Below are 23,937 nucleotides of genomic sequence, written 5' to 3'. Positions count from 1 at the left end.
AGTGTATGTCACATGTCCTTGCCCTATAAGACCAAGCCATTTTCCCCGTCGCCACCATTTTCTCACTGCTGCAGCTGCGTGTTAGACGGCACCGCTGTTGCTGTGTGCGCTATACCTTGTTAATTTCCAGCCAATTTTCGCACAAATCTACAGATAGCTTGGGAGTAGGGAATAGTTGTGATTGCAGTCCTTTTAAGGACTAGGTTACAGCATTTCCTACGGCTTTTATCAGGCAGGTCTGTGCTCTTAAATAGATAGATTGTGGGATTAAAGACTAATTGTAATTGCAGTCCTTTTCAGGACTAGGTTACATCAGTTCCTATCAGTTTTTGACAGGCAGGTCTGTGCCAGTGCTGTGCAAGTTTTTTTCACAGCATTTGGCTGAATCTAGCAAAGCTAATCCTTTTTGGCCTATTGCAGAGTGTGTTAGTCAGTGGAGTAGCCTATCTGTGTTGCAAGATATAACACCTGTGTATAGAATACCAATTTTTTTACTGCACCTAGTGAAGTAAAATCTTTTGGGCATAGCATCATTCTATTAGTCCATCTATACTGACCTCCATCAGGTTGCAAATTGAATATAATTTTTTTCTGCATCTAGCTCTGAAAAAATATTTGGCCTTCTAGCAGTGTGTGGGACTTTCTCTATTAGTCCATCTATACTGACCTCCATCAGGTTGCAAATTCAAAATAATTTTTTTCTACATCTAGCTCTGAAAAAATATTTGGGCTTCTAGCGGTGTGTGGGACTTGGTCTATTAGTCCATCTATACTGACCTCCATCAGGTTGCAAATTCAAAATAATTTTTTTCTACATCTAGCTCTGAAAAAATATTTGGCCTTCTAGCAGTGTGTGGGACTTTCTCTATTAGTCCATCTATACTGACCTCCATCAGGCTGCAAATTAAAAATAATTTTTATCTGCATCTACCTCTGAAAAAATATTTGGCCTTCTAGCTGTGTGTGGGACTTGTTCTATTAGTCCATCTATACTGACCTCCATCAGGTTGCAAATTAAAAATAATTTATATCTGCATCTAGCTCTGAAAAAATATTTGGCCTTCTAGCAGTGTGTGGGACTTTCTCTATTAGTCCATCTATACTGACCTCCATCAGGTTGCAAATTAAAAATAATTTTTTGTCTGCATCTAGCTCTGAAAAAATATTTGGTCTTCTAGCAGTTTGTGGGAATTTCTCTATTAGTCCATCTATACTGACCTCCATCAAGTTGCAAATTAAAAATAATTTATATCTGCATCTAGCTCTGAAAAAATATTTGGCCTTCTAGCAGTGTGTGGGACTTTCTCTATTAGTCCATCTATACTGACCTCCATCAGGTTGCAAATTAAAAATAATTTTTTGTCTGCATCTAGCTCTGAAAAAATATTTGGCCTTCTAGCAGTGTGTGGGACTTTCTCTATTAGTCCATCTATACTGACCTCCATCAGGTTGCAAATTAAAAATAATTTATATCTGCATCCAGCTCTGAAAAAATATTTGGCCTTCTAGCAGTGTGTGGGACTTTCTCTATTAGTCCATCTATACTGACCTCCATCAGGTTGCAAACTGAATATATTTTTTTTCTGCATCTACCTCTGAAAAAATATTTGGCCTTCTAGCTGTGTGTGGGACTTGTTCTATTAGTCCATCTATACTGACCTCCATCAGGTTGCAAACTGAATATATTTTTTTTCTGCATCTACCTCTGAAAAAATATTTGGGCTTCTAGCTGTGTGTAGGACTTGTTCTATTAGTCCATCCATACTGACCTCCATCAGGTTGCAAACTGAATGCAATTTTTTTCTGCATCTACCTCTGAAAAAATATTTGGCCTTCTAGCTGTGTGTGGGACTTGTTCTATTAGTCCATCTATACTGACCTCCATCAGGTTGCAAACTGAATATAATTTTTTTCTGCATCTAGGTCTGAAAAAATATTTGGCCTTCTAGCAGTGTGTGGGACTTTCTCTATTAGTCCATCTATACTGACCTCCATCAGGTTGCAAATTAAAAATAATTTTTTGTCTGCATCTAGCTCTGAAAAAATATTTGGCCTTCTAGCAGGGTGTGGGACTTTCTCTGTTAGTCCATCTATACTGACCTCCATCAGGCTGCAAATTAAAAATAATTTTTATCTGCATCTACCTCTGAAAAAAATATTTGGCCTTCTAGCTGTGTGTGGGACTTGTTCTATTAGTCCATCTATACTGACCTCCATCAGGTTGCAAACTGAATATAATTTTTTTCTGCATCTAGCTCTGAAAAAATATTTGGCCTTCTAGCAGTGTGTGGGACTTTCTCTATTAGTCCATCTATACTGACCTCCATCAGGTTGTCAATTAAAAATAATTTATATCTTCATCTAGCTCTGAAAAAATATTTGGCCTTCTAGCAGTGTGTGGGACTTTCTCTATTAGTCCATCTATACTGACCTCCATCAGGTTGCAAACTGAATATATTTTTTTTCTGCATCTACCTCTGAAAAAATATTTGGGCTTCTAGCTGTGTGTGGGACTTGTTCTATTAGTCCATCTATACTGACCTCCATCAGGTTGCAAATTGAATATAATTTTTTTCTGCATCTAACCCAGCCAATAGTTTTGGCCTAATACCACAGTTTGGCCACTCAGCTCTGCTCAGTTCCCATCCATTGTTTTTTTGTGCAAACAACTCCAGAGTTGTGAATTAGTAAACCACCAAAATGAGTGGAAAAAGGCCTGCTGCTGGTGGAAAGGGGAATAAGCATGTTGGGAAGGGGAAAAAAGGTTGTGTCCGTGGGGTAGGTGTTAAAGCAACAGTAACATCTGCAGAAGAAAGACCATCTTCCTGCCAAACTAAAATGTCTACTTCTTTTAGCGGACAATGTGATAAGATCCCTTTCTTACGGCCACGCCAATCGCTACAAATTCCAGATGAGGCACAAAAACAGCAGGTGCTTCAACGGATATCAAGTGCTCCTTTAAGTGGGCTCTCCTCCACATCAACTTCAACATCACAAATACTCCAGTCCTCAAAGGTGTCACCCCAATCGCACTTGCTTCCTCACAGCTCCCAAATCTCCAGCTGCCCGTCTGAGTATGAGGTAGAACAGATGGTTGAGTCTGCAGAGCTGTTTACTCATACTATAGCCTGGGAATCAGAGGTCGACTCCAGCGCTTCTGTGAATCCAGACGAGGAAATGATCTGCACTGATGCCCAGAATCTTTATGAGTCGGATCCAGGACCAGACGCAGAAGGTTCTGACCATAATGTAGACCCTCATTCCCAAACTGTAACTCCTGTTGGTGGAGACAATGAGGAAGACGATGATAAGACTCAAATACCTGATTGGAGCGACAACTTTAGTTTTTTGTCAGGGCAGGAACAGGTTGGCTCTGAGGACGACGGGTGTGATAACGCACAGGGTGATGATGATGAGGTTGGAGATCCCACTTACTGTCAACCCACAGTCAGCCAAGAGATGAGGTCAGCAGAGGAGGTGGAGGAAGATGCTAGTGACGACGAGGTCAGGTTGCGCCTTCCTGGACAGAGACGTAGTACTGGAAGCACGTCAACAACTGCATCCTCAAACACAACTCTGCCTCTCACCACAAGTCGTGGTGGCTCTTCAGGTCGCATGGGTGCTAAGCCTTGCATAGCCTGGGCATTTTTTCAGATCGATAAAGATGACCCAACTCGTGTTATCTGTAACATTTGTCAGCAAAAGCTAAGTAGAGGCCAAAAAATACATAGTTTGAGTACTTCATGCATGAACCGGCACATGGATATGAAGCATAAGTTGCAGTGGGAAGCTCAGTGTGCTACAATGCGGCCTAGCCGGCCGGGCCAACCACCGTTTGCCATATCTTGTGCATCCGCGGCCTCTTCATCCTCTGTGACTGGGGGGACAGCAGTCACACCTGTTTTGGGGCGCAGACCTGCCACCTCTTTACCCGCAACAGCCAGCGTGATTGGCAGGTCATCATTTTCTTTGGAGGTGGTAACACCAGCTGGTGTTGAGCGCTGTCCGACATCGATAGCACCACCTTTGGATCAAGGCAACCTAACATGTCCGCCTGCATCTTCCTCACAGACCGACAGTTTGCCGGGGACACCCTTATCAACCCCGTCTAAGCACAATAGCCAGCCCTCGGTCCCTCAGATGTGGACAAGTAAAAGACCATTTCCTCCTAGCCATGAGAAAGCTAAGAGGTTGAATTTCACCATCTGCAAGCTCTTGGCTACAGAAATGCTGCCTTTCCGCCTGGTGGACACAGAGGATTTTCGAGACCTTATGTCCGTCGCAGTGCCCCAGTACCAGATGCCCAGTCGGCACTACTTCTCAAAGAAAGGTGTGCCTGCGCTCCACCAGCATGTCGCACACAACATCACCGCTTCTTTGAGAAACTCTGTGTTTGACAGGGTGCATTTCACCACAGACACTTGGACGAGTAGGCATGGACAGGGGCGTTACATGTCGCTGACTGGGCACTGGGTAACTATGGTGACAGCAGGACAAGGGGCTGCTGTCCAAGTCTTGCCGTCCCCACGAGTTGTGCGTCAATCCTCTTTATGTCAAAGTTCCTCCACTGCTTCTGCCTCCTCAACCTCCTCTCGGTCTTCCACCTGCACCCAAAGCCTGTCTGGTCATGCCACAAGCTTTCTAACTGCGCAGAAGGGATCCTGCACACCTCCTTACTATGCTGGCAGTAGGGCTCAACGTCATCAGGCGGTTTTTACTTTGAAATGTCTGGGAAATGTGAGTCACACAGCTGAGGAGTTGTGGTCAGCTCTGGAGAACCAATTTCATGAATGGTTGTCTCCACTGGACCTGAAACCAGGGAAGGCCGTGTGCGACAATGCTGCAAACCTGGGTGCGGCCCTTCGCCGGGGCAATGTCACACACGTGCCTTGTATGGCTCACGTGTTGAACCTGGTTGTCCAGCAATTTTTAGCCCACTATCCCAGACTAGATGGCCTTCTGCAGAGGGCACGGTCGCTGTGTGCTCACTTCCGCCGTTCGCATCCCGCAGCTCAGCGACTTACATCTCTACAGAAGTCGTTGGGCCTGCCACTTCACCGGCTAAAATGCAATGTGCCGACACGGTGGAATTCAACTCTGCACATGTTGCAGCGACTGTGGCAGCACCGACAAGCCCTGGTGCAATACGTTCTGACATATAGCCTGGGCCAACGAGATCCAGAGGTGGGGCAAATCACGCTGGAGGAGTGGTCTCAGATCAGGGACCTATGCACCCTTCTGCACAGTTTTGAAATGGCGACGAAGATGTTTAGTGCTGACGATGCCATTATCAGCATGACTATTTCGGTGATTTACATGCTGGAGCACATGTTAAACAGAATTCGGAGTCAGGTGGTGGCACAAGAGGAGGTGGAGGAAGTAGAGGAGGAGGAGTTGTATGCAGAAGGGCTAACATCTGCAAGGTCCAGACGGTCGGCAGCACCAAGGCGGCAGGCATGTGAGGGTGGGGGAGATGGTTTTACCAGGGCGCATGGTAGCAGCCAAACTAGTGAGGAAGGTGCAGGAGCCCAGGAAGAAGTGGAGGACGAACTGATGGAAGACTCATCAGATGAGGGAGACCTTGATCACATTTCTGTTGTGCGAGGTTGGGGGGAGAGGACAGAGGAAGGAAGCATGATTGTTACCTCGCCACCAACACAACAGGGACTTGGTGCTCCTGGATGCGCAACACACATGAGTGCCTTCTTGCTGCACTACCTGCAACATGACCCTCGAATTGTGAGAATTAGAAATAATCCTGACTACTGGGTTGCCACACTGTTAGATCCCTGGTACAAAAGTAAATTTGCAGAAATTATTCCTGCCATAGAAAGGGATGCACGCATGCAGGAGTATCAGCAGAGACTTTTGCAGAATCTTACATGTGCTTTTCCACAAAACACCAGTGGTGCACGTAGTGAATCTCACAGTTCCAACTTGCCAACCGTGGGACCGTCAAGTGTTCAGCACTCAAACCGTAACAGAACCACAGTATCTGCTGGTAACATCAATTTTGCGGAATCATTTCACCACTTTTTTAGCCCATCCTTTGCAAGGCCACAGGAGACAAGAAGTCTGACACATAGTCAACGCCTAGAGACGATGGTACAGGAGTATCTCCAAGTAAACATTGAAGCCATGACTGTGTCACTGGACCCTTGCTCTTTTTGGGCTTCCAATCTGGATAAATGGCCGGAGCTAGCCACTTACGCCTTGGAGATCTTGTCATGCCCCGCAGCCAGCGTTCTGTCTGAACGTGTGTTCAGCGCTGCTGGTGGTGTGCTGACAGATAAGCGCACGCGGCTCTCCACTGATAATGTAGACAGACTCACGTTCATAAAGATGAACAAATCATGGATCCGAAACGAATTTTCTACCCCTGTGTCATCCTGGGGAGAGTAAAAGCTTGATGATTGGTTAAAATCACCCTACTAACCATTTTAAGCTTTCAAATTACTAATCATGTTTATCTGTATCTTGGCTGGAAAATAATTTGGGCTTTGTAGCAGTGTGCAGCACTGATTCTATTAGGCCATCTATAATAAGCTCCACCAGATTTAAAATTACTAATCATGTTTATCTGTATCTTGACTGGAAAATAATTTGGGCTTTGTAGCAGTGTGCAGCACTGATCCTATTAGGCCATCTATACTAAGCTCCACCAGATTTAAAATTAATAATAATTTTTAGCTGCATCTAGCCCGGAAAATAATTTTGGGGCTCCGAGATGCGCAAGACACATAAGTGCCTTCTTGCTGCACTACCTGCAACATGACCCTCATATTGTCAGAATTCGAAGTAATCTTGACTACTGGGTTGCCACACTCTTAGATCCCCCAAACTTTTCGATCAACCTTTTCATTTTAATAAAGACCAAAAAAATGGTCATTTTTGAAATTATAAGCATTAGCAGGTTATTAGAAACTGAAATCAAACAGTTTTCAACTCAAAACTTTATTCTAGGTGATGTTACATTTTCACATAGGACCCCTTGTTCGAAAGGAGCTTCTGAACTCTCTCGTCCATTGAATTTGTCAGGTTTTGGATGGTTTCTCCTTCAATTGTTTTGCATGAGGACAGAATACCCTCCCAGAGCTGTTGCTTAGATGTGAACTGCCTCCCGCCATCATAGACACTCCTTTTGATGATGCTCCAGAGGTTCTGAATGGGGTAGAGGTCAGGGGAGCATGGGGGTCACACCATAAGTTTGTCCCCTTTTATGCCCATATCAGCCAGAGATGCAGATGTTTTATGTGCAGCATGAGAAGGTGTATTATCATGCAAAAAAATGATCTTGCTGTGAAATACACGGTTCTTCTTCTTGAACCATGGCAGGAAGTGCTGTTTGAGAAAATCCACATACATTATGGAGTTCATCTTTAGCGCCTTCAGGGATCCTAAAGGGGCCGACAATCTCTCTCCCCATGATTCCAGCCCAAAACATTACTCCACCTCCTCCTTGTTGGCGCTGTAGCCGTGTTTGCGTGCGGTGTCCATCAACCAGCCATCCTCCACTCCATCCATCTGGACCATCGAGCGCTGCACGGCACTCATCCGTGAACAAAACAGTTTTGAAATCAGTCTTCATGTAATGTTTGGCCCACTGGAGCCGTTTCTGCTTGTGTGAAGTGGATAGAGGAGGTCGACAGGATGGCGTATGCACAGCTGCAAACCTCTGAAGGACCCTGCATCTTGTTGTTTGGGGGACGTTGGAGGCACCAGCAGCTTCAAAAACTTGTCTGCTGCTATGACAAGGCTTTCTTGCCGCTGCTCTTTTAACCTGACGTAATTGCCTGTAGGAAAGAGTCCTCAATTTGCCCTTATCAGCACGCACACGTGTGTACTGTGAATCAGCTACATACTTCTTGATTGCCAAGACACTTCATCCTGATCATCGCACAATGTTGATTGTAGTCATGCCTTGACCTAAACACTCCACAATTTGTTGCTTCTCAGCAGCCGACACATCCTTTTTCTTTCCCATTTTGGCAGAAAATGTAGGCTGCTTAATAATGTGAGACAGCCTTCTTAAGTAGTTTTGCCTTTCATTGGACACACCTGCCAAACTAATTAGCACAGGTGTCTGCAATTGCTTACAGTGATATAAAGAGCCCTGACACACATCACCATCAATGAGTTTAACTGACAAACAAACAAATTCTTCCCTTATCACTCCTAAACACTTTTTGCATAATAATTTGGAACACAGTGTACATGTGCTTTTCCACAAAACACCAGTGGTTCACGTAGTGAATCTTACAGTTCTAACTTGCCAACCGTGGTCTGTATGGAGTTGTTCAATAAAGGGCCCAAAATTAAGATAACATAGATGGGAGAGGTCTATATGAATAGGAGTTCCTAAGTATTTGATACCCTGTGAGGGCCAGGCAAAGGGAAAGTTGGACTGGATGGAATCCTATATGGATTTGGGGAGGGAGACATCGAGGGCCTCAGACTTCGCTGCATTGATTTTAAAATTTGACCATGTAACAAAGTGATCTATTTCAGCCATAACAGCATGGATGGATATATGTGATTGAGTGATATATACTAGGACATCATCAGCAAATAGAGAGCACTTGTACTCGGTGCCTCCCACCTCAATCCACCTAATATTGGGGTTATGGCGAATTGATGAGAGCAGGTGCTCCGTCACTAGGATGTATAAGAGAGGGGACAGAGGACATCCCTGCCTTGTCCCATTGGTGATTGTGAAAGGTGATGAAAATGTTCTGACGCACCCCCTGGGCCTTGGGACACCCGGAGCCGGACCCTTTTTGGTGGATGCTGGTGGTTGTAGTCTTCGTGGCGGCGACCCGGTTCCGTGGCTCAGGGTGGTCAAACCAGTGGCGGAACTATTTATGTGGTTTTGATGTTTAAATGTCCGACTACGCCACCCGTGGATTGCGGTCAGAGTGAACCGCCGCTGCAGGGCAGACCGCTGAGGCTGGTGTTGTGGGTGCAGCAGAGCGTAGTATAACTCCCCACGGGAGGAGTATAGCCTCAGGGCAGTGTATGCGGAGGATGGGGGTGAAGGTGCAGGGCAGCAGCAGTAACGACACGGAGTCAGTGATGCAGTCCAGGGCCTTTACTCACAGTTCTTATTATCCAGACCACGTCTGCAGGTAACGGCTGCCCACGTCGTACTGTGCTCACCAGGTGAGGGGCTCAGACAACTCCCAGATAACTTTGGAGCGCTTCACAGGACCCCCTTTGTGTGTCCTTTGTCTGGCCTTTCTTACCAACGCTTCTGTCCGGCTGCCTCGGGCCTCCTCTTGGTAAACTTGGCACCAGTTTCCCTGACCCTATGTGGTGCCTTCCTAGCGGGTGTAGCGAGGGGCTGCGCCACATAAAATGTCACAGCCTCCGGTTTCTAGCTGAGGGTCGTTTCCCGCCTCCACTAGTTTCAGGGACCGGTCTCCCCCTTTGGCCTGACCCCTCCACGCAGGTGGATTCGGGCGTGCGGTGGCGACTCGCCCGTCCGCAACCCTGGGATCCCTTCGTTCCTCGTTCCTGGAGCCTTCTCCACTCCTCTTCCTTCCTTCTCCCTCTTCCAGGCCTGGGCCTGTGTTACTAGGCCCGCCTCCGGAGCAGAGCTCATGCAGAGCCCCTGCTCCCTGTCACTTCTGCTCAGACTTCTCTGCACTGAACTAATATGGTGCCCACCTTTTATACTCCCTTATCAATGCACCCAGGAACTGCTTCCTCCCTGCTCCTGCACTACAGGGTTCCCCTTCCTCAGTGTTCCCTCCCCCCACTCCAGCCAGGGTCAGTGACTGTCGTGCCCATCTCAGGGGCATATTGGTTGCCCTGCCCCACGGCAATGTGGTGTAATGCATGCAGGTGTCGGGGTCCTGATCCACACTCCATCCTTACCGGAGAGTGAGATATCACACCTCTGGGTGAGGTGCAATACCTCTGTAGCAACCGAGCCCTCAGGGTGCTACAGTTCCATTTATCTTCAGCCTAGGTGACGTATTGTGATACAGGGCCGTGATTTTGGCTATAAAAGGGTCCCCTAGACCCCTACCCCAAGCTTTTTAAGAGAATCATATATGGCGTGCCAGGAGACTCTATGGAATGCTTTCTCAGCATCCAACGAGAGTATCTAATTACAAATTTTTAACTGCATCTAGCCCAGGAAATACTTTGTGCCTAGTAGCAGTGTCTGCTAGTCAGCGGATTATCCCGGCTGTTAAGCAAGCTACACCACCTGTAGTTTGGACACTTAATTTTTTCAAAGGAAATGCTTCGGGACCACGGGATACTCAGTGAAGAGCATCAGGAGGCACCCCAAGGCATAGGGGCTGGGACTGGCAGTAGGATGCCTTGCGGTGGACAGCCGAGCTCGATCCTTATAAAAGCTTTTTAACTGCAGCAGCTTTAGTGGACGCTACTGGAGCTGGAATTACGCGGCTGCTGGCATGAGACTTGCCCTCCAATAGATCCTTGTAAATGGATTTAAAGTGTATTCATTCAAATTAGAGAGACAATTTAAATTAAAAAGCTTAGAGCTGCCTCCACCACAGGGGGGCTCGCTCGACCCACCAGCGGACAGGCACCAGTATTGGGAGAGGGGGGCTGGCCGTCAGGGTTCACTGCGGCTCTGGCACAAACCCGGCGACACGGAGGTGGCACGGGCAGGAGCGGACTGAACGTGTCGGCTTCTCACTTTTTGGATTTTAGAAGGGCATGACATGCCTATATCTGTGTCTCCCCCTCCTTTTACTCCTCCACCTCTTTTCTTTTCGCATGACTATATGTACTTGTCACTTTTCCATGTGTTAGTTGTGTCTTCTGAGCAGTTTGTCAGCTTTTGGACACCTTTGAAGGTGTTTTCTATGTGTTTCTATGTGTTTTTGTTTGCCTGCCATTGGTTTTAACGGTGTTCGAAGGTGTTCGACGAACAGTTTGACGAACAGTTCGGCGAACACACGGGTGTTCGACGAACCGAACCGAACTCGAACACTACGGGGGTGGCTCAACACTAATGCTGTATTACGTTAGTAACAGGAAAAATTAAGTTTTTAAAGGTGTACTTGTGCAGGGAGTACAATAGAAGCAGTGAACAACAGAGTTCTATGCTGAAATGTACCCTGCTGTCTTTGTTTGGACCTCACTAATGGCACAAAAAAATGGCTATCTAAACTATCTGACTTAGAAGCAACTGCCTAACTATCTAAAATCACTCAGTATCTAGGAGCAGACCATGAGGAGCCTCTCTGATCTGTTATACTGACAAAATGGCACTGAAGCAACATGTCCGTTCTTTATATAGAGAAGGACATGTGATTTCAGCAGTCAATAGCAGAAGCCCATTGCGGATAGTTTCTGCGCCCTGATTGGCTAGCCGCAATTTGCACACTATAAGTTAGGGAAAAAAAATTAGATTACAAGTACGCCGCTCCTCTGACCTCTATCCACACACCCCCTGATTAAACACGCCCCCCTCCCCCCATGCTCATCATACAGCACCACTATCCTAGCCAAAGTGCTGAAAATACTGTAGCGGAAACTAAATCATTTGCCGTACTTTTACAGATTTTTTGCCGATTTTAAGTAAAAAGGCTCGGGTGTCCGATCACGAATCCAAATGTGCAATGTGCGTGCCAAATTTCAAATTGGCGAATGTTTTTTGAACATGTTCGCTCATCTCTAGTCACCGGGTATATACCGTTGTGCTCAAAAGTTTACATACCCCGGCATTATTTTTGCTTTCTTGGCCTTGTTTCAGAGACTATGAATGATAACAAAACAGCTTTTTCTGTTTTGACAAACCGCACACCGCTGCAGAGTTGTTGAAATCTGTAACAGAGCAGTCAGATCTGTGGCTCTCACTGTTGAACCTACAGCCAGGCATGGTCGTGTATGACAATGGCCGGAACCTGGTCGCGGCTATGAATCTTGGCAAACTCGCACACGTACCATGCCTGGCCCATGTGCTCAAGTTAATGGTTCAGCGGTTTCTCAAAACCTACCCAGATCTGTCTGAGCTGCTTGTGGAAGTATGCCATGTGTGTGCCCATTTCCGAAAGTCTGCTACAGCTTCTGCCACCCTCGCCGTGCTTCAGCAGCATTTGCAGCTTCCAGCCCAATGACTGGTGTGCGATGTCACCACGTGTTGGACCTCAACGTTGCATATGTTTGGAAGGATTTGTGAGCAGCAGAGGGCAGTTGTTGAGTACCAGTTTCAACACTCAGTATTCTAGTCAGCCTCTGCACATATGCACATAAGAGCTGATAAGTGCGCATGGATGTATGACATCTGTGCCATTCTCCAGAACTTTGAGGACTCGACCAAGAGTTTGAGCGGCGATGGTGCCATAATTAGCGTCACCATCCCACTTCTCTGTCTACTGAAATGCTTGCTGCTCACAATTAAAGAGGAAGCATTGCAGGCGGAGCACGATGAGATTGAGTAAGGAACTATACAAGGTGATGCTACACAGCCCAGCCTCATTTCATGTCAATGAGGATTGGGTGATAATGAAGAGGAGGAAGAGGAACAGGAGCTGGTTTCCTGCGATACAGATGGTACTACCCACACCACATTCATACCATCTGTTTCACGTGAATGGCCTGAAGAGGGGGAGAATGAGGAGGACCAGGAGGAGGAGAACACGGACAGTCGTCCTCTTGGTGGGGACAGGGAAGTCTTGGCTGTTGGAAGTCTGGCACACATGGCTGAGTTTATGTTCCATTACCTTCGCATTGTACGCATTTTGGGCAACAGCAATTACTGGTTGGTCACACTTCTAGACCCGCGCTACTTTCTATCTCTCCTTCCCGTGGCGGACAGATCTAATAAAATTTTGCAGTACCCGAAGGCCCTTGTTGAAGAATTATTAAAAAAATTAACAGTTCCTTGGACAACCAAGGAGTACAAGCAAGGGAGACACAAACTAAATTCAGCAGAGGCAGGGGAACACTGTCAAAGGTCTAGGACAGTTTTTTCAGACTCTCCCAGCTCCCGGGCCCTGATGTGCGGGTACTCTGACAAGGTGTCACGCAAGGTGTGGCAAAGACTTAGTGCAACACAAAGGGAAGGGGGAAAGGGAGCCCAGACTCTAGGGAAAGGGTGGAGTGGAGACCTCCTAGGCTGATCTGATATCATCGTCTCCACTAACGTTCCTATATTGGTTCTTCACCAATCGCCACACGCGAACCTAAACCCTGTATTTCCCTAGCGCTTGGCCCTGTATAGGGAAGAGGGGAATGAGCGCTAGTTAGTTCCCACTAAACACTAAAGACAGTAAGGGGAGACAGACACGGGGAAGTAGCTTAGCTTTAGTTGAATTCAGAGAGATAACTCCAAGCATCCTCCTAGCACCACAGAGGAAGATAGCAGTCAGAGCACCAAGCATTCACAAGGAAAAATGTGAATATCACCGACCCCTTCCTGCTGCAAAGTCAAACTATTTAAACACCCAGCCAAGGGGGTTCAATTAGCAGGAAGGAGGTAGCCGCTGGGTCCTAGAGTGAAACAGCTAAGTAGGTGTCTAGAATGCCAAACAAAGATCTCCTGCAAACAACTGCATGGCGACTGTCTGTCACTTCTGACACAACCATGACACAAGGAGGTAAAAGTTTTGGAATGCTGAAGGACTATCTTGGAGACCGTACCAGCGTCCTCCATGATTCCTCTGTGCCTTACAACTATTGGGTATCCATGCTGGAAATGTGGTATGAACTGGCTCTCTACACCTTGGAGGTCTTGGCTTGCCCTGCCGCAAGCTTTTTGACAGAGCGGGTAATTAGTGACGTTGAGGGTATTATAACTGATAGGCATCTGCCTGTCAACTGAAAATGCTGACAGGCTGACTCTTATAAAAATGAACAAGGGCTGGATTGGGCCAGACTTCTCAACACCACTGAATGATAGCAGCGGAACAAAGTCAAATCCAGTGGGTTTTTTGGGAGGGTCTATTCCCATGCACTCCTTCACACCCAGACATGGGTACATGCTTCAGGGTTTTGTCTATTTTAGGTCGCCCTCCTCCTTATCCTTCTCCTCATCCTCCACCACCATATCACCAGGTGATCATCACGCAATACCCCAATAATTTTTTTAAAAGGTGTATATGATGCCCGTAGGAACTATTTTTAGAGGCCTACCGCTAACATTCTATATAATATACAGTATGTATACATGTATACCCCCCAGGGCTAAATGCTTTTCCAGGCATTACCAGTCTAGGAGACCCTCTTCTTAATAATGGAAAATATTTTTTTTTTACCTCCACTATGTCTCTTCAAATTGGTATTGGAGTGCGTTCTAATTTTTGGCAGCCTTTGCATTCACTGCATGCACAATAACAATTTAGGAGACCCACTCCTTAATAATGGGAAGGCCAATTCAAATCGATTCTATATACTACAATATTAACTCTGATCTGAAATTTGTGTACGGGTTAGCTATCGCACTATGTATAGCGTATTACGCGCATCCAGACCGGGATTATTGCCTTATACTCTTGCTGCTGCAAGGAAACAAAAAAAAAATCAGTTCCGTTTTGATACGGCTGTTAGCTGCTTTTAGAATAGGGACAGGTGCTAGATGGTATCATTAGCTGGAAATGAGTGTTCATATACATATCTTCTCCCTGCATAACTTGATTGATGTTTCCCATGCACTCATTGACAGATTCATATTTTTTATGGTGATCTATACTCAGAAATTTATCATAGTTGTCAGAAATTCATCGAAGTTTAAGAAATTTTCAAAAATTTGACAAATTAATAAAAGTTAAAAAAAAATTACTGATTTAATGTGTCCATTCGCAGTTTCTCCACAGCTTTGGTATGTAAGAGCTATTGGTATGAGACTTGAACTCTCCAGTGCTTTGTTTCCATCCATTTCTGGGTGCTTCTTGAAGTATGTTTGCGGTCATTGTCCTGCTGGATGACCTAGGATGCAAACTCAGCTTTATGACACTGGGTACTATATGGCAACCCAAAATCCTTTGGGAATCTTCACATTTCATGATGCCTTGCACACAGTAAAAGGCACCCTGTGCCAGAGTCGTCAGAGCAACCCCTAAATATCTTTGAACCTCCGCCACATTTGGCTAGAAGTACTGTGTTCTTTTATTTGTAGGCCTCATTCCATTTAAAGTAAACAGTAGAATTATGTGCTTTGCCAAAAAGCTCCATCTTGGTCTCATCTGTCCCCAAGACGCCTGCTGGCACTCTATAAATTGTGAGGGCTGCCTGCTGAACATCCAAATTTCAAACTTTACAGAATATATATGAAAAAGACAATTTGACAACCTCAGAAGGATACATTATATTGCAACAGCTGATGGCCCTCTAACAATGCGAGGGCCGACTGCTGGCCCTGTAAAAGTAGGCTTTGTGACTTTCAGTGTCCCACCTTCATAAATGAAACAGGATGTCTGATGATGTCTCACACACCACGTGGCCAGTAAAATGTTAAAATTAGATTTACTGATAAATAGCAGCACACAGGGGAAGGGAGGCAGAGCACCCTAGCAGGCAGGAAGAAACAGTGTGGTGGCCGCAGACAGAAGGCAGGCAACCGTTCCCCGTAACACCAACACGAAAGAAGTTGCCAGTACAACTGTTAGGTCTTCCCGAGTCTGGCTGTTTTTTAAAGACTTTGCCGATAACCCCAAAAAGGCCTTTTGCACCACCTGCCAGGCCAGCATCAGCAGGGGTGACAAAACGACCAGCCTGACCACCATCAGCATGATCAGGCACATGGCAGCAATGCACCCGACTTTGTGGGCCGAACCCCAGAGTCCAGGAACAGTGTCTGCGGGTGGCACCATTGCTTCTTCCGCTGTTGTGCATGCAAGCCAATCCCCTGTCGATGGTGCATGCGAAGATGCCTCCTGCCCTGCACCTGTCGTTGCACACTCACTAGTCATTATAAAATGTCTAATTTATCTTATATTCATTAAACTTCTAGAGCCCATATTTCTGGCCAGTGCATTTCTCACATAGATCTCCTCATACTTCGATGAAGACATATCTGTCTTAAACGTATCGGTAGTGATTTCTGCTTACAGTTGAAATTTTGCTTTTTTCATGTGCAGGTTTGGACCATCTGAGTCTTGGATCTCCATGCACAGGAAATCCTTCATCTACAGAGACTTCGTGTTGTAGTTCTTGAATATAGCATGTTGGAGCCACACACAACACTTCCTCCCTCCATAGAGAATGACACCACTGGCAGGAAGGAGACAATGGGCCTCAGTCTTTACACTTCTTCTCTGGTAAATGAAAGCTGAGCTCTGATTGATTCCCAAGGAAAACAAAGTCAGTTTTACTATATATTTATTATGCTTCGCTTATATAGCGCCATCCAGAACTTTACAGACATTATCATTGCTGTCCCCAATGGGGCTCACAACCTAAATTCCGTATCAGTATGTCTTTGGAGTGTTGGAGGAAACCTGAGAACCCGGAGGAAACTCATGCAAACACGGGGAGAGCATACAGTGGGTACGGAAAGTATTCAGACCCATTTACATTTTTCACTCTTTGTTTCATTGCAGCCATTTGGTAAATTCTAAAAAGTTATTTTTTTTCTCATTAGAGTACACTCTGCACCCCATCTTGACTGAATAAAAACAGAAATGTAGAAATTTTTGCAAATTTATTAAAAAACAAAAACTGAAATATCACATGGTCATAAGTATTCAGACTCTTTGCTCAGACACTCATATTTAAGTCAAATACTGTCCATTTCCTTGTGATCCTCCTTGAGATGGTTCTACTCCTTCATTGGAGTCCAGCTGTGTTTAATTAAACTGATAGGACTTGATTTGTAAAGGCACACACCTCTCTATTTAAGACCTCACAGCTCACAGTGCATGTCAGACCAAATGAAGATCATGAGCTCAAGAGGAACAGCCCAAGGAGCTCAGAGACAGAATTGTGGCAATGCATAGATCTGGCCAAGGTTGCAAAAGAATTTCTGCATTACTCAAGGTTCCTAAGAACACAGTGGCCTCCATAATCCTTAAATGGAAGAAGTTTGGGACCACCAGAAGTCTTCCTAGACCTGGCCGTCCAGCCAAACTGAGCAATTGTAGGAGAATAGTCTTTGTGAGAGGTAAAGAAGAACCCCAAGATCACTGTGGCTGAGCTCCAGAGATGCAATAGGGAGATGGGAGAAAGTTCCACAAAGTCAACTATCACTGCAGCCCTCCACCAGTCGGGCCTTTATGGCAGAGTGGCCCGACGGAAGCCTCTCCTCAGTGCAAGAAATATGAAAGCCCGCATAGAGTTTGCTCAAAAACACATGAAGGACTCCCAGACTATGAGAAATAAGATTCTCTGGTCTGATGAGACAAAGATAGAACTTTTTGGTGATAATTCTAAGTGGTGTGTGTGGAGAAAACCAGGCACTGCTCATCACCTGCCCAATACAATCCCAACAATGAAACATGGTGGAGGCAGCATCATGCTATGGGGGTGTTTTTCAGCTGCAGGGACAGGACGGCTGGTTGCAACTGAAGGAAACATGAATGCAGCCAAGTACAGAGATATCCTGGATGAAAACCTCTTCCAGAGTGCTCTGGACCTCAGACTTATCCCAAGCTTCACCTTCCAACAAGACAATGACCCTAAGCACACAGCTAAAATAACAAAGGATTGGCTTCAGAACAACTCTGTGACCATTCTTGACTGGCCCAGCCAGAGCCCTGAACTAAACCCAATTGAGCATTTCTTGAGAGACCTGAAAATGGCTGTCCACCAACGTTCACCATCCAACCTGACGGAACTGGAGAGGATCTGCAAGGAAGAATGGCAGAGGATTCCCAAATCCAGGTGTGAAAAACTTGTTGCATCATTTCCAAGAAGACTTATGGCTGTATTAGCTCAAAAGGGTGCTTCTACTCAATACTGAGCAAAGGGTCTGAATACTTATGACCATGTGATATTTCAGTTTTTCTTTAATAAATTTGCAAAAAAATTTTTTTTGCAGTCAAGATGGGGTGCAGAGTGTACTTTAATGAGAAAAAAAATGAACTTTTTAGAATTTATCAAATGGCTGCAATGAAACAGAGTGAAAAAATTAAAAGGGTCTGAATACTTTCCGTACCCACTGTACAAACTCTTTGCAGATGTTGTTCTTGGTGGGATTTGAACCCAAGACCCCAGCACTGCAAGTAACAGTGCTAACCACTGAACCACGATGCATGAGAAACTGGGGGCTCGTATTGTTGCCCACCCTTTGAGTATTACATGGAATATTGCCTTTCTTCTCTATTTCCAAGTTTATTACCCCACTCACAAACCTTTACCTAAATTCCATGAGCTTTCAGATTTCAGTTATTATAGCTTTCAGTTATTATAATATTATATTATTCTTGAGAACATGTTCGGGGTACAAGACAGATCTCAAAGTTGGGAGGAAAATTTACAAAGCCAACTCCCACTGGAGTGACTGAGATCTTTTCGGGGGGCACTGGTGACTTGATCATGAAGTTCTGCAGTAGTGTGGTAAGAAATATGAATAGCTCCATAACGGCCAAGCTCTTCCCTGGGCAAATTCTCTTACCTGAAAAGAAAGGTCAGTGAATAGAGAAACATACACAATATGCAATATATTCTGTGTTAGATTATATATGAATTAATTTTAACAGACGCCACATAGAGATCAGTGAATCAATTCAGAGCTTCCACCATTTTACACATTGTAGAAAACGGCATCAGAGAAGCCTTATATCACCTTGGGTGCAGCGTGGCGGGATTTCCCATAATGCCTACAAGTTATCACATCACATGTTATAGCAGAGCTAATCAGGATAGAATATCACAGCCTGTATAAAAGTAGACATAGGGAATGCAGCAGCCATTTTGGGGTGAATCTGGATAGTCAGAAGATGTCACAGCTCACAACCATGTAGATAGAAAATGACATGTTGAATCTGAATAGTGAAAAAACGTCACAGCTCACAGCTTGGCCATGGAGAGAAGGAAAGAAAGCCATAAAGCACTAAGGAAACTGTACAGATAGTGTATGGTAGCACACCAGTGAAGATTATTGTGCGGGGAATAGGTTGTTGGGTAGTTTACCCATATATGTGGAGGTCATATTGACATTACTAAGGCTTTCCACTAAGGAGCTTGAAAGGGGTTGGATAAAGTCTTAGTAGATCTCAGATTGTTATACACATTTTTTTCAGGACAATTGGATTTTTTGGACTAATGATTTGTGACTAATCGATTCATCAAAAATTGAATTTCCTGGGAAAATTCTGCAAAGCTGGTTAATTTGAATTTCAAAATATTTTGGTATATAGTGGTATGTAACGATGGGACACATCTACAGGATCTATGGTCATCAGGTAAACACCAGCACGCCCTCATTTAGAGAAGGGGTTGTGCAGGTAAATCATATCCTAGGGCTATGTAGCTATTTTCGCCTTGACAGCCATTGCATAACTAAAGTTTGTTCAGTACCACTGTTATATTTTTTATAAAAGTTTCCCATATTCATCCAAAAAAAGTTTTGGGGGTCAAACTTTTCAGAGTTGCCTTGTCCTTGTGCACATGTGTAAGCAGTGGGGTGACAACTGTTCCCAGAGTTTTGGAGAACATTAATAAGTGAACTTTATTTATTATAATTTTGTATCTTTTTTTTTCTAAGCACAAGTTGATTTTCAACTTTTTGAATGTATAATGGCGACACCTACACTACCACAACAAGCAATTTGCAAATTATCAGACTCCGTTGGATTTTTTGCAAGTTGCTTGTCACGGACACGGTTGTGTGGGTGTCGCAATGTTACCTCATTCACTACTATAGCACCGCGATGTGGCAGCAGCACTGAGAGAACATTGGTTATGCAACGACCATCGTGGTCAAAAGTTGCCAAGTAGCCTTAGCCTTAAAGTAGTATTCTCACCTTTGAAAATGATTAGATATTGATAGAATATACACATACAGGTCAGAACCTAGTTCAGTTCATCCTCACCTACAGAAAACGGCATGAAGTACTCTTTCTTTAGCAGTTTCCCATTTTCATCCAAAAAGTTTTTTGGGTCAAACATATCAGGGTTTTTGAACTGTGTCTTGTCCTTGTGCACATATGTAAGCACTAGGGTGACAGCTGTTCCCTGTGTATAGGAGAATATTAAGAAATATTAATAAGTAAAACTTTTCCAGATTATCATTTTTGATCATTTTTTTCTTAGCCCAAGTTGATTTTTACCTTCTTGAATGTATAATTGCGAATTAGAGTATCCATGGTCAATTCACGGGGAGAAACCAATGGTGAAACATTACAAAATCTCTGGACCTCACATATAAAAGCTTCTGTGTATGGCATATTATATCTGTCCTCAAAACTTGGTGGACGTTGGCCAATTACATTGTCTATCTCATTGTAGACCTTCTCTAAGGCAGAAGAAAAAATATTTTTTAACATGCCGTTCTATTAGTTCTTATCATTAAACCAGACTTTCACAAGTTTCTGTCCGACCCTAATTACATACCTGCTATTTCAGGGTGTTTCATGAGAAGTAAGAATGTAAATCTTAGAGTCGTGCTCACTGTTTCTGTCCCAGCAAAGAACAACATTAAAGAGTTCATCACCAAAGTGTTGGTATTGTAGAAAGTTTCCTTATTCTTTTCTTCCTAGATTTGAAGAATAGATATGAAGATCAAGGGAGGAATTTACCAAGTGAAGAATTCTTTAAGCGAGTTTTGCTTGTAGCTGCGTTGCTGTTTGCACGATGCTTAACCCCTTTACACCCCAAGGTGGTTTGCACGTTAATGACCAGGCCAATTTTTACAATCCTGACCACTGTCACTTTATGAGGTAAGAACCCTGGAATGCTTCAACAGATCCCCCTGATTCTGAGATTTTTTTTTTGTGACATATTGTACTTTATGATAGTGACAACATTTCTTCAATATAACTTGCGTTTGTGAAAAAAAAGGAAATTTGGTGAAAATTTTAAAAATTTTGCAATTTTCAAACTTTGAATTTTCATGCCCTTAAATCAGAGAGATCTATGACACAAAATAGTTAATAAATAGCATTTCCCACATGTCTACTTTACATGAGCACAATTTTGGAACCAAAATTTTTTTGTTAAGGAGCTATAAGGGTTAAAAGTTGACAGGCGATTTCTCATCTTTCCAACCAAATTTGCAAAACCATTTTTTTTAGAGACCACATCACATTTGAAGTGACTTTAAGGGGCCTTTATGACAGAAAATACCCAAAAGTGGAACCATTCTGAAAACTGCACTTTAGAACCCAATTTTTTATTTTCGCAAGGGTAACAGGAAAACATGGACACCAAAATTTGTTGTGCGATTTCTCCCGAGCACGTCGATACTCAATATGTGGGGGGAAACCACTGTTTGGGCGCACAGCAGGGTGTGGAAGGGAAGGAGCGCCATTTGACTTTTTGAATGTAAAATTTGCTTGAATAATTAGCGGACGCCATGTTGCGTTTGGAGAGTCCCTGATGTGCCTAAACAGTGAAAAACCCCCACAAGTGACACCATTTTGTAAACTAGACCCCTCAGGGAACTTATCTAGATGTGTGGTGAGCATCTTGATCCCCCAGGTGCTTCACTGAAGTTTATAACATGGAGCTGTGGGGAAAAAAAAAAAAAAAACTTTTTACACAAAAATGATGTATTAGTTCCAAATTTTTTATTTTCACAATGGGAAGAGGAGAAAATGGACCCCAAACACTGTTGAGCAATTTCTCATGAGTACGCCCATACCCCATATGTGGGGAAAAATCACTGTTTGGGCACACGACAGGGTTCAGAAGGGAAGGAGCACTGTGACTTTTTGAACGCAAAATTGGCTGGAATCGAGAGCAGATGCTATGTCGCGTTTGGAGAGCCTCTGATGTGCCTAAATAGTGGAACCACCCACAAGTGACCTCATTTTGGAAACTAGACCCCTCAAGGATTTTATCAAGGGGTATAGTGAACATTTTGAACCCAGAGGTACGACACAGAATTTGATAACATTAGGTCATCATATTGAATAAGTTGTCATTAGTCTTGAGCGCAAGTGCTCGCTACTTGAGTTTGCATCGGGTACTCAGGTATGCACCAAGTATCGTGGGTGCTCGAGCGACATCCTCGAGTCCCCGCCCCGCATGTGTCACGGTTATTAGACACCCAAAAAAAACATGCGGGGATTGCTCGTGCATAGCAGGCAATCCATGCAACTTTTTTTGGCCACGAAGCATATGGGGCGGAGACACGAAACTCAATGCATAACTGAGCCCCCGATGCAAACTCAAGTAGCACATGCGCTCAACACTGGTCGCCATATTGTCATCATTTTTTTTTCTTTACTTTTGAAAAAAATCGCAACTCCAACACTAGCGCAGCCCCAACCCTAGAGTTCATTTTTCACGCCATTCCTCGTGCGGTATAAGTGACTAGACGACTTTATTCTTTGGATCAGTGTGATTACAGCGTTACCAGATTCATATCGGGTTTTTAGGATTGACAGCTGTCACACACTAAAAGACGCTTTTTTTTTTGCAAAGACTAGTTTTTGCATCGCCATATTTTGAGAGCTATAATTTTTCCATATTTCGGTCGACGGTCATATGACTGGTTGTTTTTGAGGGACAAGTTGACGTTTTTATTGGCACCATTTTCGGGCACGTGACATTTTCTGATCGCTTTCTATTCTGATTTTTGGGAGGCAGAATAAACAAAAACCAATAATTCAGGAATTGTTTTTTTGAGTTTTTTTATGCCGTTCTGCGTGTGGTAAAATTGATAAGTCAGCTTTATCATTTGGGTCAGTACGTTTACAGCGGTACCACATTTATATTTTTTTTATGTTTTGGCGCTTTTACACAATAAAACCTATTTAACAGAAAAAATATTTTTTTTGTATCGCTTTATTCTGAGAGCTAGCCTATAACTTTTTTATTTTTTAGATGATGGAGCTGTATGGCGGCTTGTTTTTTGCGGAACAAGATGACGTTTTCAACGGTACCATTTTTACAGTTATATGAAAAAGTTTGGGCACCCCTATTAATCTTAAGCTTATTGTTTTATAAAAATTGGTGTTTTTGCAACAGCTATTTCAGTTTGATATATGTAATAACTGTTGGACACAGTAATGTTTCTGCCTTGAAATGAGGTTAATTGTACTAACAGAAAATGTGCAATCTGCATTCAAACAAAATTTGACAGGTGCATAAGTATGGGCACCTCACCAGAAAAGTGACATTAATATTTAGTAGATCCTCCTTTTGCAAAAATAACAGCCTCTAGTCGCTTCCTGTAGCTTTTAATGAGTTCCTGGATCCTGGATGAACGTATTTTTCACCATTCCTCTTTACAAAACAATTCCAGTTCAGTTAAGTTTGATGGTCGCCGAGCATGGACAGCCCTCTTCAAATGATCCCACAGATGTTCAATGATATTCAGGTCTGGGGACTGGGATGGCCATTCCAGAATATTGTAATTGTTCCTCTGCATGAATGCCTGAGTAGATTTGGAGCGGTGTTTTGGATCATTGTCTTGCTGAAAGATCCATCCCCTGCGTAACTTCAACTTTATCACTGATTCTTGAACATTATTGTCAAGAATCTGCTGATACTGAGTGGAATCCATGCGTCCCTCAACTTTAACAAGATTCCCGGTGGCGGCATTGGCCACACAGCCCCAAAGCATGATGGAACCTCCACCAAATTTTACTGTGGGTAGCAAGTGTTTTTCTTGGAATGCTGTGTTATTTGCCACCATGCATAACGCCTTTTTGTATGACCAAACAACTCAATCTTGGTTTCATCAGTCCACAGGACCTTCTTCCAAAAAGAAATTGGCTTCTCCAAATGTGCTTTTGTATACCTCAGTCGACTCTGTTGTTTGTGGCGTGCTTGCAGAAACGGCTTCTTTCGCATCACTCTCCCATACAGCTTCTCCTTGTGCAAAGTGCGTTGTATAGTTGACCAATGCAC

The 23,937-nt window shown here is 44.1% G+C and overlaps 1 protein-coding gene across 1 annotated transcript in view; it reads right to left on the bottom strand.

Annotated features, from left to right (window-relative positions):
- Positions 1 to 16,282: 16,282 nt before the first annotated feature.
- LOC141154945 (cytochrome P450 2F2-like) overlaps positions 16,283 to 23,937 on the bottom strand; it is a 71,426-nt gene continuing 63,771 nt past the window's right edge. Inside the window, exons 7-10 of the mRNA XM_073641518.1 lie at positions 20,473 to 20,614; positions 20,190 to 20,374; positions 19,953 to 20,094; positions 16,283 to 18,532 (exon numbers count right to left, since the gene is read on the bottom strand). Coding sequence (XP_073497619.1) covers positions 18,336 to 18,532; positions 19,953 to 20,094; positions 20,190 to 20,374; positions 20,473 to 20,614 — 666 coding nt within the window. The 3' untranslated portion in view covers positions 16,283 to 18,335. The remainder of the gene's footprint in view (positions 18,533 to 19,952; positions 20,095 to 20,189; positions 20,375 to 20,472; positions 20,615 to 23,937) is intronic.

This window comes from Phyllobates terribilis, unplaced genomic scaffold (genome assembly GCF_046119375.1).
Source record: "Phyllobates terribilis strain yellow unplaced genomic scaffold, ASM4611937v1 Scaffold_7__3_contigs__length_470593459, whole genome shotgun sequence".
NCBI lineage: Eukaryota > Metazoa > Chordata > Amphibia > Anura > Dendrobatidae > Phyllobates > Phyllobates terribilis.
This window is presented reverse-complemented; position numbering and strand designations above follow the sequence as displayed.